The sequence below is a fragment of the Labrus bergylta genome, chromosome 20 (assembly GCF_963930695.1).
Source record: "Labrus bergylta chromosome 20, fLabBer1.1, whole genome shotgun sequence".
NCBI classification, from domain to species: domain Eukaryota; kingdom Metazoa; phylum Chordata; class Actinopteri; order Labriformes; family Labridae; genus Labrus; species Labrus bergylta.
In genome coordinates this window covers 15271882-15290771 of record NC_089214.1, presented here as the reverse complement: position 1 = coordinate 15290771, position 18890 = coordinate 15271882, and the positions used below count along the sequence as shown (strand labels likewise).

The 18890-nt window shown below is 42.6% G+C and overlaps 1 protein-coding gene across 10 annotated transcripts in view; it reads left to right on the top strand.

Annotated features, from left to right (window-relative positions):
• Positions 1–18890, top strand: part of LOC110002414 (microtubule-associated protein 4) — a 118320-nt gene that overhangs the window by 89725 nt on the left and 9705 nt on the right. For 7 of the 10 annotated variants that reach the window (XM_065948654.1, XM_065948656.1, XM_065948659.1 and 4 more), the window contains 5 exons: positions 12414–13720; positions 14848–15108; positions 16198–16372; positions 16549–16611; positions 18431–18735. In XM_065948654.1, the coding sequence (XP_065804726.1) occupies positions 12414–13720; positions 14848–15108; positions 16198–16372; positions 16549–16611; positions 18431–18735 (2111 nt within the window). Of the gene's footprint in view, positions 1–363; positions 2136–12413; positions 13721–14847; positions 15109–16197; positions 16373–16548; positions 16612–18430; positions 18736–18890 lie in introns of those variants that run through there. The other 3 variants (XM_065948655.1, XM_065948661.1, XM_065948660.1) reach the window with 3 other exon arrangements.

Sequence of the window (18890 nt, the reverse complement as noted above, 5' to 3'; positions counted from 1 at the left end):
AATGCAAAATGTGTTAACAGATGTTTGGAGATTCAGAGTGTCATAGTTTGCAAGGTCTTGAAATCAAAACCACTTTCCCCCCCCTGTAACATCTATCCTCAGCCTTCACTCAGCCCCCTGGGGAAAGACAGAACTGTGTGTGTGTGTACACGTTGTGCTTTTTTATCATTAAACAGAATGAAAGGGAAAAAAAGGGGTTGGGTGGGGGGGGGGGGAGGGAAAAAAACGTGGATTGAAAGAGAAAGCTTTAGGGGAGGGGGCTTACTCACTCCACCACTGTGGGTGGGATCTTGGATCAGGCAGCAGCCAATTGGCAGCCACAACTGGGTCATATGACGACTGTACTCAACAGTGAGAGAACCAGGGAGAGAGAGAGAGAGAGAGAGAGAGAGAGAGAGAGAGGGAGGGGAATAAGGGAGAGAGCTGCACATTGAGTTCCACCTCAGTGTGTGATTGAGTTCACAGCAGAGGCACAGCACGAGAGACTACACACACGAGCAATCCGGGTGCAGAGCACACCTGAGTGACTTCAGAAAAGGCACAACAGTGCAGAACAACAAAGAAAAGAGGCAGATAAAAGAAGACAAGTGGTAGAGATTACCCTGAGACAAAGACTGAGACAAAGGGACTGTGAAACAAAGAAAGGGGGAGCGAGAGAAAAGACAGGAGAGACAGCATGTCTTCTCTCTCCAATCAGCAGACTGGCTCTCCTTTCGCAGAGTACAGTGAGCTGTGCAAGGTGCCGTCCCTGTCACCCGGTGTGCCGGCTCAGAGCTGGGATTGGCAGCATCCCTCAGGCATGGACATGGGCACCCCGAGGAGTCTGGTTGTGGGTCCTGGGGCTCTGGCATCCACCGGACTCACGGATGAAGACAAGCTGTGCTTGTTTGAGCAGCCGGGCAGGGGCAGCATGGACGTTGAGCTGAAGGCGCCAGGCAAGGTTGGGGGCATCTCTGGAAGCACCTCCCTTGGCAATGCTTCCCTGGGGAGCACAGGAGAAAGTCCAGACAGCCCTCTGTCTTCCTCCCCATCGCCCTCCCCAGCTTCCCCTGGCAGACTACTCTCTGGCCTGGGATGTGGGGGCACCAGCAGGGTCTCCCTTCCACCAGTTCCTGGATCCCCAGCCAGGCATATGGAGCTCCCTTCACCCACTAGTGCAGTGCATCCACACTCTATGGGAGCCTCGCTGATGGACGATTCTCCAGTTGATGGAGACTCTCCATCTGAACCGTGGAAAAACTCCGGTTTCGCTGAATGCAGCCCAAAGGTTGCGATGCCCCAGGTTGCCCCGAACTACTGCGTTATTGGAGATGCCAATGACAACCACTTTGAGAAGGAGGACAAGGTTATGGCTGGAGCAGCCCTTGTCACCCGTCAATTATCCGAGGGCTCTTCAAGGGACAACAGTGAAGAAGAAGATGATTTAGAAGAAGGGGAAGGGGAGGAGTTGGAGCCCTGTTTTATGGGTCGAGCGCAGCAGCAGAGGAAGGCTATGCGTCGTGCAATGTCTGAATGCTCCCACTTGTCTGTTCCAACCAGTTTAGATCTTCCTGATAAATACCCAGGTGGAGATGGGGCAGGGTTGGACCAGCTGGTTTCACCCATGGGTGGTCAACGTCGCTCACCACACTCCATGAAGCGCTCACATACTGTTGCAGAAGACCAGTCCCCGACCCCACCACCCACCCTCTCGGCAGCGGGCACCACACAAATTGACCTGCGTCAAGCCCAACCTGAACCACCCCTATATCTCTCCCCATTCCTACCACTGAAGGATGGCAATACTGGCTTCCCTCTGTCACCACTAGAGGCCCCAGTAGAGGGCTTTAAGGAGGAGAAGGAGATAGGTGGCATTGTGCTTCCGGTGCCACCCAGTCCCAAGGGGTTCAGCAGCATGGACACCAGCTCTGCTTTGTTTATGGGCTACAACAATGAAACGGAAACTGGCAGCAAATCTGACATGGCGAAAGATACAGGCTTTGGAGCGGATTTTAAACTCAACACCAGTGCTGGTGTAGACTTTTTAGCTGGCGGCAAATCAACACTGGCAGAGGACTTTGATGGTGACCTTGCCACTGGTAACTATACCAACCACGGATTGAACTCCAGCACAAATCCCTTCATTACAATGGATGGTAGGTACAGGCTTTATTTGCCATCTCTGCCATTTAACTCTTGATCGTATTCTTCAGCTGTTGACTGGCAGACATGTTGACAAACTGAGTTTGAAGAATACACGGCTGCTGCCCACAGCTTTGCTGCTGTTGAACTGCTCAGACTGCTTGCACAGTAAGAGATGTTTTGAATATGAACATGAATTTTATGAATGGATAGATCAGATGCTTGTATTATCAAACATTACAATTTACAGTACAATTATCAACAGAGTAATCATCTGCAATCTCAAAAATATAGGATTTAAACCTGCTGAAAAGTGACTGTCCAATAATTGAGTCTTTAAAAATGTAGACTCCCCAGAGAGGGTTGTTTTCGTGCTGAAGAGATAAAGTGGGTGGAGCATGCAGGCGGTAAGAAAAATGGTAATGAGGATAACGCTGTCTTGATTAAGTGATGTCTATGATCAGTTCTCAGTGGCTCTGTGTGTGTGAAGCACAGAAAGAAAGCATGTACTGCCCATCCAAAGACATACCAGTACTTCTCTCATAATTGAGTCACTTGCAGATGATGATGAAGACATCATAATGAGCTTCTCTGTGCTCTCAACATGCACCGTTATGTGTAGAATTATTGGTCCGATGGTAAAGAAAGTGATACTCCATTCATTTTTTTTTTTTTTCAAACGCTTCATTTAATTCACAGGACTCAGTTTCAAACCTAATTTGGTTTTCTGGTTTAAGCTTGCATATGGCTCGGGGTTAGAAATATCTTCAGAGGCAGACTGAAAGGAGGAGTGTCAGTGAGTGAGGGAGAGTGAAAGAGAAAGAATGAAAAGCTGAGCGAAGTCGACAGCAATAGAGCAGCCCCCTGCGGGCTACTTGAAATTCTAGGATAGTAGTGTCTGTCTCATTGTGTTGGACAAAGACAGTGTGCCAATTTTAGACACTGATCGTCCACAAACTGAAAAGGGTGTGTGTATATTTATTTAGAGTGTGTGGCTACTGGCATAACGGCTATACTGTCTTTGATGTACTATTTGTGCAAACAAGTGCTACGAGTACAAGAGTGAATGTTGATGTGCATGCAAATGTGTGTTGCAGCACAATAAGCTTACAGCTTGTATAGTAGCTGACTCTTCAGATGACATTTGGATGCAGGGTCAGGATAACAAAGCTCATTATTGCTGATGGCGACTCTGCCTTTGTCCAGCGTCCTGCTCCATGCTTTACATCTTTTTTTTTTTCCCTATTTGTCTATGATGCCCTCTATGTTGAGCTCTTTCTTATGTCTCCTGTTGCTCTGAATGCTCATTAGATTCTTGGTATATGGGCAGAGCCAAGATGGCTGAAAGCAGGTCACGGTCACATTGAATGATGACCACTTTTTAGCCAAAATGGGGTCACTGACTGGGAAGCTTCGTCCAGTACGATGGTGCTTTCTTTAATGACCCTTTTGCCTCCACTTTCTTTCTCTTCCACATTTTCCCTCTTTCCTTTATTTGCCCCTTTCTTTATCTTTTTCTTCCCTCCTTGCTTGCATGCAGCAGTTGTTTTCACTGCTTGTCACAAAGCCGAGAGTGGAATAGTCTGCCAGCCTGGCCACCAGAGTATTAAAGGGGCAGTAATCTTAATTTCCCTTCCCCTGAAGTCTAAACAGGCGCATGGAAGTGTCATCGAGCCACAGGCAGTGTGTTGTATTTAAACATCTGGTTGCTTTCATACCAAGGTCGGAAACAGATCTCTGTAGCGCCAGTTGTGTGGAAACCCTTTCTATTCACTTGATAAAGCTCAAAAATACATGACTCCTGATGAAGTAAGACCCTTTGGAGGTAAATTGTTTTTCTGTAGTGAAGGCAGCTCTATTGTATGAGCTTCACATGTGCAGTATACTATACCCCGCTCTTTGCTTCTTCTCTCTAGGGGGGTTGTGGGGAATTAGGATAAGCAGATTTGAAAAAGAGAAAAAAGGAGGAAGAGGATTGAGATGGGTTAAAAATTGGAAATATGGAAAAAGGGATAGAGAAAGATGCAGATGAATGTATGAGGTTTGAAAACAGGACGTATTGGATTTGGTTGAACCTTGCTTGGAAATATGGAGGGAGCATTAGGAGTTGAGAGAATGAACAAAAGATGAAAAGTGAAATAAGGGAGAAATATAAAACAGGGTTGGTGGAAAAAAGAAAATCTGTATTAATCCCCTTTCAGGTCACATTTTGTTTTATAATATTTCATGCTTTAAAGGGGGATTTTCAGCTGTTTTAAGAATCAAGCAGATATTTTTCACATTATGTTAAGTCTGGAACATTGAATTGAAGAGTCTGCTGTGGTAAATGGCTTTGGGACATGAGCTTAATGTTTTGTTCTGATGGACGTCACAGCGCAGCACTGTATTTTAATTGGTTGACATACTTGTTTTTTTTTTCTGTCATGGAATATGGTTTGTTATCCGTGTAATTGTGTTTCTAGTAAGGCTGCATCAAATAGTCAACCTAATCTCATGCAATGAGAAGACCCAGATTTAACCAAGTTTTTGATGGTCGGTTAGCTGCAAATAAAAAAAAACTGTGCTTGTGAGTTGTGCTGTGTTTGCAATGCTGGACACATGTCAGCTAATCCATTGATCACTAATTAACGTTATTTAACCTTTTAAAATATTTTAACATGGACGTTAATTTGAAAAATCATTATAAAACGTCATTTTTGTTACTTTAATTCAGTTTATGGTCAAGTTTATTGGGAATTTCAAAACCAGAAAAGGATTAGTAGACCTTCAGACGGTAAGAAAAATAAAACATAAAGACTTGTTAGATTGTCGTAGTGGCCAAAGCCACAGTCTCCTTCTTTTTATCATCTTGGACTTAAGACAAGCGACCTATTAGTTTCAACCCGTTCAGCAGGTAGACCCGTTGTCATGGAGATGCATCATGCTACTTTTATTTAACCGCCACTGTTGCCGGTAGGTTGAGCAATCAGTGTTGCCTTGCGTGCACGCTACAAAGAAACGTGTTTATTTTAACGGGATGACGGTGTTGCTAAAATCCATGTCTAAGCAGAATGTAATACCAGTGACGGTACGGGTTTACTGCCCACCTCTAGTTTTTTGGTGGTCTGACAGATGCGTAGATTGTGGCTGCTGTGTTGGTTGGATCTTGAAATGGTTTACATGGTCTGAATCACAAGAATCATTGTCAAGCAATGTCAGCATTAAGGATTACTTAAACTCAACCATTGTGTAAAAACAGGGATAATGAGAAAACACTCAATATATCCAAAAAGTCTCTATTATTTGTAGATTTTAAATACTCACAAATCTGTCTTTTTGAGTGTTCTAAGTCATCATGGCCTCTTGAAGAACTCAAATCTACTGACATTGTTTTTTGACAATACAGATTAACATTAATTGCAATTTCAGTTAATTAATAATGGAATCAACTGATTAAATGAAACCAAAGTTTACGTCTTTGTTAATGGATTAACGGTTAAGAAAGGGACATTTTGGATCAACAGTGCCCACCTCTACGTGTGCTTCGTGCATCTGTTACACCTAAAAACCGAACGAACAACAGTGTTAAGGTTTACAAGGTTCAGCATCTTCACTGCATACTCCAGCTAACTCAGAGTCCTATCTCATGCTCCACTCTGTTACCACTTCACAACCACTTCAACGTGTCCAGCGTATTTTATGTACTACCAAAGGGCAGTGATGGAGTGTATCGTTCACTTCACAGAGAATGCTGTTGCCAATGCTCCCAAGCCTCAAGTGTTGTGGAGCAAAGAGTGACAGGGTTTTAATGAGACAGCATCCGTTAAGAGCTGATTTACATAATCCACTTGAGGAGCCAAATGAAGGCCGTAGAATTCAGCTGTAGAGAGTTTTTTTTAAGCTTCATTTATTGGCTTTTTGGGCTTTTATTGTTGAGATAAGACAGTGGATAGAGTCGGAAATCAGGGAGAGACAGAGCAGGGAAGGAGCCAAAGGTCGGATTCGAACCGTGGCTGCCTGCTTGGGGGACTGCAGCCTCCATACATGGGCGCATTAACCACTGCGCCACCAGCGCCTCAAAGATGGAGAGTTTTATCGAAACATCTGCATTTATGGTTTACATCCAGTTTGGAAGATAAAGATAACTACTTCGATCACTTCTCCCTTTCTGTAACTACAAATGTCTCATAACTTGCATAAGTCATAAGTTTGAAGAAAAAGCTGTCTTGAACTTAACATCCTTCAGTTCAGTTATTCAACAGTTCTACAGTGAACAGTGTACATTTTCCCAAAAATAAGTAAAGGCTTTTGTGGCTATGGGTATGCTAATGTGTTTACATATTAATCCCAACTACCGCTGTTAAAATATCAGACATGCTCGTTTAAACTTACATACATAAAACAAAGTGAGACACCTTAAGAGCTTCATTAATGTTAAAGACGAGTCAGCATATTTTACCATATTATTAAGACAAGAATAATAGAAAAACACTGGGTTGAGGCGGTGCTCTTCAGGAGAGTCCAGGCTTAACAGCCCTAAATGAGCTGTAAGTGTTATCATTATGCTAATGAAACCTTCTGATGAACTGGCTCACTGCACCCAGATGCTCATTGTTCTCTTCTGTCCTGAGCCATTTATTATACAAGAGTTAGAGAACCCGGGGGCATCCTGGTGCCTCAGCAGCTCTGCTAAAACAGCAGGTTGAGATTCAGCTGACACACCCTTTGCATGGGCTGTGTTGCATTTGTGGCAACAGCAACATTACTGCCATGTAACGGTTTGGCGAGACTTGGTGCAAAGCCAGTCGGAGATGTCAAACACATGCACAGTGATGTTTAGACTGAGTCATTTGAAAACATCTGGGGGGGGGGGGGGGTAGGTCAGTCTGTATGGACTCAGTATGGGAACCAGAGGGTCTTCAGTAACTGACCAAAGCCTGGTTACTTCAGAGGTGCCCTTGAGCACCCCCGTGTGCAGCCCCTCACTCTGACTCTATGTGTGTATACTCCATGTGTGGCGGCCCGCTCAGGTAATGTTAAGCAATTTTGTCACTTTTGCACACCATTAGTGGTATGGTTCCAACCAATCTCGGAAACCCATCAGCAGTCATTGTCTAATAGACGATATATGCCTCTTGGGACGGATACCAATTTCTCTTTAAATCTGGTGAAGGCAGCGGTTAGTGTTGAACGACCTCTAGCCAAGACTTCTTTTGCGACGTAAACACTGCACAAAGAAGCATTTTCTTGTTAGTTTTTTAGGTCCATAACATCACAGAGGTCATTTATTGAGTCTCAGTTTAACTAGTAGAATATAAGATCCCCAGCGGCTTCACTTCGGACTGCGTTAGCAGTAGAGCCCGAAAAAGACATTTCGATTTTCCTGTGATTTACTTGTGAATTAACAGAGTAATTCAAATCACTGTGACTTTGCAATAAAAACAAACACTTCCAGGTAAGACCTTCTCATATCCCATAGCAGTCTTAACTCAGACCCTGAAACAGACGCAGCTGTATGAAAAGCTTTGGCTATACTTGATGGGGAATGTTGCTCTCATATTGTCATGACTGCACTTCAGGAGTTATTACTGACATCATGTCTGACCGCCACTCCACCCTTATGTTCTCATCAAATATTTCTCTCAGAGTTGCCCTCTATCACCAACCCACAGCCTCAAGGGAAACTGTGATTGATGATTCCAATCAAAAGCTCCATCAATAATTGATGCCCCTCTCTTGGGAGGTGAATCATCGCTCATTTTTTTGTTGTTGTCCAAAGACTCGAGCTCATAGTATGTTTCCCTCTGGTCCCATTCCTCTGGTGTTTGAGTGCTTTCTGCTTCGTTGTTGTAGAAAGAATGTGCTGGTCAAAGGGTCATTTGTACCTGATGGTGCTTTGTCTGAAAACAGGCGGAGAGTCTTTTTCTGGGTAAAGAGGATATGTTCCCAAAAAAGGAAAAGCATTGTGGGCGAAAAGGGTCTCACAGTAGAGAGTAGGTAGGTTAGGTGTCATGTCTTGTCTGCTTAAATGAAGCAATTTCCACCTCTCTGCTTCCCACAGCTGTGACACGTATCGGGTTTCTGCCCTAATTAAAGGATCAAGTTTATCTCCTGAGCCTCTCTTTGTTCACAGTGTTTTTTTTTTTGTTTTTTTTTTTAAACTTTTCCTTCTGTCTTGCTCCCTACCTTCCTTCCTGTCCCTCTGTTTTCTCACTTTATTTAGGTCACCTTTGTTTGATTTATGCAGTCACTGATTTGTGTTCCCCCCCTGTAAGGTCTGATGTATGTCACTGCTCCAGGTCAGAGGTTCCTGCATCTTATGTAAACAAACAATGTAATTTCATTCTACTCACTTCTGACTCGGCTTGTTCCCTCCTTTCCTTCCTCTGTTGTCCTCCCTCTGTCTCTTTTTCAGCCTATTGTGGTTTTGCATATTTCTCTTCAGAGTATTGTATTATAATTGGCCTGGTAGTATTAAAAAAAAAAAGACATAAACTGCAAAAACACAGAATTGGAAAAAGGAATGTGTAAACAATCCTAATGAGGTCAGGGTTTTTTTTTACCCTCTTTTGTTCCTTCATTATTTGTCTTTCATCTCGCTCGCCTTCTGTCCGCCCACTCAGCTCTTAATCTGCTGATCAATATATTGCACACCAGCACTCAAGCTCTTAAGCCATCCCCCCACCTCATCCCTCCTTCAGTTTTACCCTTTCTTTAACAATCATTTTGGCTCAGTTTCCCTCCTTGGACACCATTTCTCTGACTTCATATGAGTCAGAAACACAACAGGTAGCAGTATAAGTTTGAGTTCAAATCACTTTCTTTGTCAGTGGTCCTCTCTAGTTTTAAAGGCTTACTTATGCCACTCTCATAGCAGATTTTCAGATCAAAACAATTGCTTTCTTCAGACACAACTCACTCATCCCTCAGCACACCCCACCCCCCACAACAACCTCAATACTGCCATGTTAATTGTCTGATTGTATGATTACAATAAAATGTCTAGGAATGTAATAGGTCTGATTAGCTCATGTCTCTACTGGTGCACACTGTACAGGGGGTACTTTTTTGATAACTCATCACTTTTTATTTGATGAATTATAAGGGTTACTCACAATAAGGTGTGTAGCTGACCTGACTGATGTACTTGTACATGTAGCTGTTTGTCAGAAGGCTTAAGACCTGGCTCAGGGGGGGGGCGCTCGGGTTCGAGTCCGTCCTCTGGCTCCTTTCCCCGCATGTCGTTCCCCGCTTTCCCTCTTCCTGATTTACGGCTCTATCCACAATCCTATCTCTATAATAAAGGCACACAATAAAAGGGCCAAAAACTAAAAAAAAGACCAGCCTCAGCTCCAGTGCTTTGCCTGGTGTTAGGCTGACTGAAAGTTAAGGTGAAACAGCATTTCTAGCATGGCGACCACCATTAACGGGCTTCCAAATCCCTCTGCAGTAACGAATGAGTGACGTTACTCAGGTGTCATCCATTAATATTTACAGCAGATGATCCTATCTGTCATCTTTTCTGTTGTTATCTTTAAGAAAAGAAAGAATCATCAGAGGATCCTGTACTAAACTGGGTCAGTATAGTATATTTGGTGCTCAGCTGAACTCGTTGTTAGGTCAGCATCACCTGAGGTCAGATGATGCCCATGTTTCATGCAGTGAGTCAACAGATGAGACAAATCTTCTTTTAGCTTGTTTACATCGCGTGATATTTTGGTTTAGTAGGGCAGCAGCGTCATCCAGACTCATAGTATTTGGTCTTTATTCACATCAGTGAGTCTGGTCTAAAAATAAACTACTACAAACTCTGCTTCAAGTGTTGTTTTGTGACACTGAATTCTTTCTTTATTCTCAGAGCAGATCAGTGCTGCTAGTTTCTGTTCCCTTTTGAGTAAAACTACAGAATTCAATAAGAAGGTATAATACAGAGGTGACAGATGATCAGTTAAAATGAAATGAGAAAATCTGGTAACACTCTATAGGTGCACATTAACTAGTTTATAGGAGCTTATAAGCATGTATATTGGTATTAGTAGTCACTATAAAGCAACTACTGGACTACTGTGTCTTTAAATACGAGTTTACTCACCTGGTAGTAATTACTTATTAATAGTGAGAAATTCAGTTTTTGTGCCTAAATCATAATCTTTAACAATTTCCTCAGTTTGCTGAGTGATGCTACCTACAGGAAAGGCCAGCAAAACGTATGAAGATATGAGTGATTCATGGTTCATTATTAGCAGTAATCAGTAATCATTGATTATTTAGGGGCAAACAATATTTGAAAGCCCAAAAACCCTTTGTTATTACTAATGAAGAGGAAAACATAGTTATTACACTCTATTTGGAGATTTTCACTTTGTGACATCACAAAGGGCAGTAACCTCTCCCCCAGGTGGGTGAGACTCACATAGCAACTTTTTTTTTTTTGCCCTCTGAGTCTGCCTTCTCACCGTAAACAATAGGACATCGTGCAAGAATGCCGAAATACACCCAAGCCCTTCCAGAGGTGCGTGGCCAGACACAGATCATTTACATTTAAAGGTACAGACACAGAAACAGCCTGTTCTGAGCAGGGTTGAAAAAGAGGGGTTTATAGACATGATCAAATACAGGATCAGAGTGGATTTTTGGCAAGCAAACTAAAAGACATGTTTTGCGGAGCTCAGAGACTTCTTTAAACTGGTGGAAAAGGAGGATAATATGTGACCTTTAAACAGACATTACCTTTAATGATAACAAGGAATCAAATCAAATATTCCTTTAAGCTGTACTGATCCCGATACTAGTTTGTTATATAGGAAAAAGATCTATCCCATAAGCTGTTCATTAAACGCATTAATGCATGCTTAGTAATGACTTATAAGGAGTCATATGCTGAAAAGAAACAAAGTAATTTATAAATTGTTGCCAAATATTTGAACAAGAAAAAGCTTTTACCCCCATTATTAGCGCCTATATATCTGATCAAATCAAACTCAAATCCAATCTTATCTTTATATGAAACCTCATCAATGCCAGTATTGATCCAAAGTACCCTGAGAATACAATCAGCTGTAGACTGTTGTTCAGGAAGCTTTCAGCTGCAGTATTGTTGACTAGGAAACAAAATGTACTTTGATTGATTTTTGCTTTGAGGTTCTGAGGTTCTCATCAGATCTTTCAGAAGAAGATCTTGGGTTTATCCTACTCTCTTACGTTCACTTTTATATTCCTGCTGCTTCCTTCCCTGATAGTGTAGTGACCTGGGCAACAGGAAGAGATAGGGTTGTTTAATTATAAGTCTATATGTTGCAGAATAAAAAAGACAGAGACCAAGGATGGAAATAACACATCTGAAACAGTAATAGTAGAAAGCACTGGAGACTGTAAGGAGGGAGTGGGAGGAAGTGGAGAGGAAAGGGGAGGGGGAGATGTAGAGCAAAACAAGAAGTACAGGAGAGGGATGATCTGTCATGGGGATACAGGAAGTGAGACTTGATGTGAGGGAAGATGGGACTGTAATACCTTTTCTTTCTCACGCTATCTTTCTCTGCCTTTGTTTTTCTAAGTTTATGTGGATGGATGATTAGGACCATGTCAGCGACAGTATGACCTTTTTGTCTATCTCCTTGTCATCTGGTCTGGCAAATTGTGTGTTTTTACTCAGTCCCATGTCTCTCGCTCTCTGAGTCCTTTGTCTCTGTTCAGTCTTCAAACAAATAGAACAGTTCAACCTGCCTTCGAGCAACGGAAATCAATCTGCACAGAGGACACGTTTTGCTTCAGTGACCCACGTAGGAGCACTGACATGAAAGGAACCTGTGAAAATAAAATCACCCTTCCCCACTGAACCTAAAGAAGGGCATTTTATTCAGGATTTCAGACTTTTTTTTGAGAATTTGTTTCCTGTGCTGTAGAAACAACACAGAACAGTGTCGGCTGAATTGTATGTCACATGTAAGATTTATAAAACAGGTATTTTTTATCAACATTCTCATAATTTTTAAAGGATTTCAACTGTGGCTTATTTATCAATTAGATCTTTAACGTGTTACTTATGTTGTAGCGAATGGCAATTTTATCTTCACTATTCCTTTTTTTCACCTTCACCAATAATAAATATCTGTGAGGTCAGTACTTGTCTCTTTTTCTCTGGCATGAACACAGAACTCAAGGGCAACAGCAGCCTTATTTTACCTGAAATGATGTTGGTATAAAAGATGCAGATTAACTCAGTATTTGATGTGTATGTGCACAGGGAGCCATTTTTCAAAATCTGTCTGATCTGTTGGCATTATTCTTAATTACAATTATCCTTTTTATTTCAGTCAAATCTGGCATGATGGAGAAAACTGAGAAGAAGGAAGACAATGATAAGAAGATAGAATTCTTTGAACCTCTGGAAAAAGCCGATCAGAAGAGCGTGAAGGTGGAATATGTGAGCAATCCGACTCCAGGCAAGGTGGAGACAGAGACAGAGAAGGCACAAAAAGAGAAGGAGGCACAGAAAGAGAAGGAGAAAGAGGCAGAAATGTTGAAGGAGAAGGAGAAGGAGGCAGAAAAGTTGAAAGAGAAGGAGAAGGAGGCAGAAAAGTTGAAAGAGAAGGAGGAGGCAGAAAAGTTGAAAGAGAAGGAGGAGGCAGAAAAGTTGAAAGAGAAGGAGGCAGAAAAGTTGAAAGAGAAGGAGAAGGAGGCAGAAAAGTTGAAAGAGAAGGAGAAAGAGGCAGAAAAGTTGAAAGAGAAGGAGGAGGCAGAAAAGTTGAAAGAGAAGGAGGCAGAAAAGTTGAAAGAGAAGGAGAAGGAGGCAGAAAAGTTGAAAGAGAAGGAGAAAGAGGCAGAAATGTTGAAAGAGAAGGAGAAGGAGGCAGAAAAGTTGAAAGAGAAGGAGAAGGAGGCCGAAAAGTTGAAAGAGAAGGAGAAACAGGCAGAAATGTTGAAGGAAAAGGAGAAAGAGGCAGAAAAAACCAAAGAGATTGAGAAACAGGCAAAGAAGGAAGAAGAAAAGAAGGAGGCTGAAAAGGACAAAGAGAAAGTAGAGTCGATGCAACAGAAGGCAGAAAAGGAAGACAAAGTGAAGGTAGAATTTTCCCCCGATAAATTGTTCAAGACTGAGGACAAGGCGGAGAACGTCCAAAAAGTTCAGGTGACAGAGGAGGCAGAGAACAAAGTTAAGAAAACAGAGAATGTGGAAAAAGTGGAAGAAAAAACCGAGATGAAAAACTCTGAAAAGGTTGACAAAACCGAAGTGAAGGATGTCAAAGAGCAGCACATGGACAAAGTGGAAAAGACCCCAGAGCAACAGCCGACAGCCGCCAAACTCGATATCGGTTCTGACAAGGTGGAGACGAAGTCTGACACCGAGATGACGGCGACAGCAGAGGTGAAAGAAAGTAAGAAAGAAGAGGACAAAGCACAGAAGACAGAGAAAGAAGACAAACCGGCCGAGAAATCGGTAGAAAAACAGAAGACCGATAAGGATGAGAAGCAGGCCGACAAAAAGACAGCGGAGAAGAAGGATGAGAAGAAGGACAAAGCTGCAAAAGCAGATGCAGGAGAGAAGGTCAAGAAAGCAAAACCTGCAAGTAACGGAAGCAGCACCTCACCAAGCAAAGACCTGGCAGACAAGAAGACTAAGGTAAGTTATAAGGACGACATGCTGTTCCTATTCACCAATAGAAAATATATATATATATATTGTAAAAACAAACAAGACTGTTTTACTAGTATTACAAAAAAATCTTGTGATTAAAAGTGAGGCACTTAATTGCAGGCTGATAAATATGCAACATTAAAACTAAGATAAGGTCAATAGGTAATGGCACAACCGGTATTAAAGGAAGAATGTGGTAGCTTTTGACCGCACCTCCTCCATACTGAAGCCTCTGCTCTCCTCCAGCGACACACCACCAACCCCCCCTCACCTCATGTTCCAACCATGGAGTCAAGAGCAAACGGCGGACAAAATTGTCTTAAGCTCAAGCTGCATTGTTGTGTAAGCCGGCTAATGTTAGCGTCGGTAGCACTTTATATTAAGGTGCTTGTAATAAGCATTAATTAATAGGTAATAAGTCACTAATCAGACCTTATAAGATCCTTAATAACACAAATAAGTCCTAATTAGTGTTAATTAAGTGTTAATTAAAGCATAATTAACATGTTTCTTATCACTTACAATATACTGATAGGCTCTCATTAGAAACCTATTCAAAGTTTATAAATCTGTCATAAACATTAATACGATGCTTATTAACGTTAATTAAACGTGTTAGTTATACAATTATTAACACATTTGTGATAGGCTTTTAAAACAAATAGGAACTTATTAGAGAATTCTTAACTTATATAGGCAGCTTATGTACATGATGTTCATTAACATTAATAAGACTATATAAGTGTTAATTATAATCACAATGTACCGGAGAAGAAAAATAAACAAAACAAAGGAGTTTCCATTGCAAAGGAAGCTGTCGATCATGCACCATGCATCCTGCTGAAGCTTCTGCTGCTGCTTTCTTTACAGCGACTTTATGTGCGGGACAAAACAAAAAAAACATTTAAGGTCCTAACTGGTAGAAGCTGTGAAAAACAAGCATCATGGCAATTTTATTTTACTTCATTTATATTTGATGATTTTTGGTTAAATGCTGCTTGAGCTGCTTAACCTCCCTGCCTTTATCATTTATTTTCCTCATTTTTCTTTCCCTTGCTCTCCCTCCTTATTTTGCCCTACATCACTCCTGCATAATTGGTCCTACATCACAGCCTGTTGCTGGGGTGACCAAACCGAGCACTGCAGCCAAAACACGGCCGAGTAGCACGGCTGCTGGCGGTTCAGCCACCGCCACTACAAAACGCCCCACACCCTCCACAACCGCCACCTCCATCTCTGACAAAAAAGCAACCACAAGCAGGCCACTATCCACAGCAGCTGCTGGTCCAAAGCGACCCTCAACCGCCTCCGCCAGCTCCACCAGCCGCCCTGCATCCTCGACCACCTCCACTACACGTGATGTTAAACCCAAGGTAAGTTTTAGCTGATAGAGCTACCAACGTGTGGATTCCACATGGGGTTTAATCAGCTGTTCGTTACGCCGGATGCTTACTAGCAGCATCATTAACGAGCTTTAGAGATCTTTAAATTGCTTGTTGATACTTCCCCTCCTGGTTCTTAACAGAAGAGAAAAATACACCTGATCATACAGTTGGTATAATTTTGGGACTCACAAAAATCGGTTTGCTCCCTTGGACCAGGAATTTGACAATCTACTGTACCTTTTTGCATGCATTGACTCATTTTTATTTTATTTCCTGAAGAAATTCTGGTTGATCGCAAAATCCTGTTTTTTTAATTCCTGCAATGGAGCTCTTGTCGCACTAAGCCTAAATTTTCCTCCAATAAATGCGAAAACATCAAAAAAGCAATTGCTGCAAATACTATGAATCTAACCTAATGCAATATATAAAAACAGTCTTGGTCAGCTTTTACAAGCAACACAGAGTCTGTATCAAAGGATCAGTGTCATCTCACTGTGGCTGCAGGTGGTGCCACATTGGACAAATCTCTTAAACTGGAAGTTGTCATTTTAAACAATAAGCAATTAATTCTTCTTCTTCCTCTCTCAAAAGACCAATCAGCTTTCTAACTCCCTCCCTCTGTGACCTCCTTAGCTGCAACCAGTGTGACACCACAACAGATTAATTAAAACAGCCTCTTTTTTTTTTTTAGCCTCTTAGTGCCCATGGCTGCAGGTTTGACTAAGTTCAGCAAGGCCAGCTTGTTGCACGATGGCTCAGCTTTATGTGCAGCGTAGCATCATCTGAGGGGTTATGCAGGGGTAATACGCTGCTGAATGAAATTTGCAATCATCAAGCAGCGCCTTGGACTAGATGTTACACACACGCGTGAAAAAGAAATTGACCTTAATTTCTCAGTGAAGCCACTGAACATTCGCATGAACCCATGACAGCGCAAGACATGCACAAGTTGCATCATGACCTACTTTTGTGCCAGCAGATTTACTGAAGCTGCCGCTGTTTTCTCTCATTCATCTGTTTGTCCTATCTCTCCTCACCTGACTTTTCCCGTGTTTTTGTCAATCTCCCTCTCCGCAGACCACAGCAGAGAAACGCCCCCTTGTGCCAAAGGCCAGCTCTGCAACAACAGGCTCCACCGCCGCCACCAAAAATGGAACCGCTACCACAGCAGCAAGCAAAACAGCTGCATCAGTGCGCACAACTGCTGCTCCACGCAGCACCACCACTACCACCGCAGCCAGGAAGCCTCTGGGTATGGGCAGACAAGCTCGCACACGCATCATGTATACTCCAGACACATCTTTGATAACCAGCATTAGGCCTCACTAAATGAACGCATTCACTTAAATGTTACAAATTATTGAACGCTCTTTTGCTATAGAAGCTTTTATTGCCTTTGTAATAACATCATAGGTGTTTGTGTTTCAGCTTCCAAGAGTGACGGCAAACCAGGAGAGGAGAAGAAGCCCGGCACTCTGAAGACTTCCACAGGTGTGGCTGCCCTCTTTTAAGACTTCATAGTACATGTGCACACAGGAGACACTCAGACAAAACTGTTTCAGCCTCTGCATGTCTGCAGAAGTCAAACAGTAAAGGTAGACAAGAGATATTTAATGAAAAAAATACAAAGACAACTTTCACACATGTACGTATTTCTACTCCTGACAGTGCCACAATTCTTGAACCCCAGTGTGCTTGTTCAAGGTTTGGACTCTGTTCAGGGGATCAAGCTGTGCTGCATTAATCTGCACTGCCCTCTCACAGGTGTCTCATGTGGCAAATCAGATGTGAAATGCCTCTTTCCTATTTTTAGTTAAAAAAACAAACAAGTGTGCTGTCTGCTCCTAAAAGAGTAATGTATTTATCTTACTGAGTGTTATACATACTAGAGAAAAAAAGAAAAGTCAACTTTCCTATACGATTATTCTCCGCTGTGGATCAGTGGACGAGTCGTCTCATAACCGGAAGGTCGGGGGTTCGATCCCCAGCTTCTGCAGCCATACGTCATAGGTTTGAATGGGCGCTTTACTTAGTAGTCAAAAGATTAGAAGACGCTATACAAGCCCAAGTCCATTTACAATTTCTTTTAATATATTATTATTATACCCTCAATAAGTAATCTAATACAGAAATTGATTATATTTTTAAATTATTTGAGAGAATGTGTGAGGTAGTGGGATCCGGATTACTTTTAAATATAGAAATTGTGAGAGCTTGTTTTGGATATCATACAATATTTGGAAAATCCTGCAAAATTCCGTTTTATGTAATGTAAAATAATCTCAAAACAAAATGCTTCCTCTAAATTTTGACCAACTGTTGCCATTGTTTCAGCCTGAACAGCACAGCAGGGCTCTCCCTCCCTCTGTACTTCTGCTCCCTGCATATATTCCTCTCCTCTTTCTTCTTCGCTCCTCCTTTTATAATCTTCTCCTCAGTCCTGCCTTCCCTCTCTCTCTTCCTGCACAGCTACGGCTTTACTCCTCCTGTCGACAGATTAGTTTACATTATGGCAACAGGAGAGCTGTCAGCAGGAGTGTGACACTCCAACACACACAGTCCGACCATGACAATGCGGGCAGGCTCGCGGGGGAGAGCAAGGCTTTATTGCTGAAAGGCTCTGGGGAGTTAAAAACCTTTCACTTCAGCACTCTGTGGATTACAGTCCTCTTGCTGTTGACAGGAGTTTGCAGCTCCTGCTGATACAGCCTCTGGTGGTCTGATCTGCTCAGAGTTCATACTGCAAGTCAAATTACTCTTTAGAAACACGGAGGCAGGCGGGAGGATTTCCTCAATTAAACACGTCTTAACATGAGCTGGAGATATATCAAAGGCTCTCAGGGAGGATTGACTGCAGGACACATGGTACAGCATTCCTCAGCACAGAAATAAGCTGACATATAGCTATTACTGTATATGTGAATGAACAGATTTAAATGGGTACCAATGCTGCATGCTGAAGTGCATTCACCCAAATCAGAAGAAGAGAATGACATCATTTAAAAAGGAAAAAAACAGCAACCATTTGCAGTCACTTATTAAACTTTTAAGATACAACATTTGCTATTAGATGACTGAGATTTAAAGACAGGTACATCAGCTGTTTCCCTTTCATCCGCCTGTTTGCACGGACCCTAATGATCTGTTTCACTGACTCTCTGCATGACAACAATTAAGAACTTTTCCTAAAATGCTGTATTGTGTCTTTAGTTCAGCCAAGAAAAAATACTTTAACTACTAAAGAGTGTGAATACAAAGGACAGCATGCTATGAAAGACCAATAAACACGGAATGACTGTACCTCCAACAGACTCCACCAAACCCAAGACCTCCACCACCACCGGCACCGCCCGCAGCTCCACTTCCACCACCGCTGCCTCTCGCACTCGACCCACAGCAGCCAAAGCGGCCACTTCATCCTCCGCCACTGGCGCAGCAGAGAAGAAGCCCCTGGTGCCTCGCGCCACCCGGGTCACTTCCTCTTCAACCACGACCACCACCTCCACCTCGAGGACCACCGCTCGACCCAGCACAGCACCTGCTCCTGACATCCGTAACGTTCGCTCTAAGATCGGCTCTACAGACAACATGAAGCACCAGCCTGGAGGAGGGAAGGTAGCGTTTTAATCTTACTCCTCTGGCTTTGATAGCATGTGTTTTCTGGCACTGTGGGCGCTCCTCACCTGTTTCTTCACACTTATTTCTTAAACTCTTCTGCAGTAATAAACACAGTCGATGCACGCCTTATCTCTTTGTCTACGATCTAAATC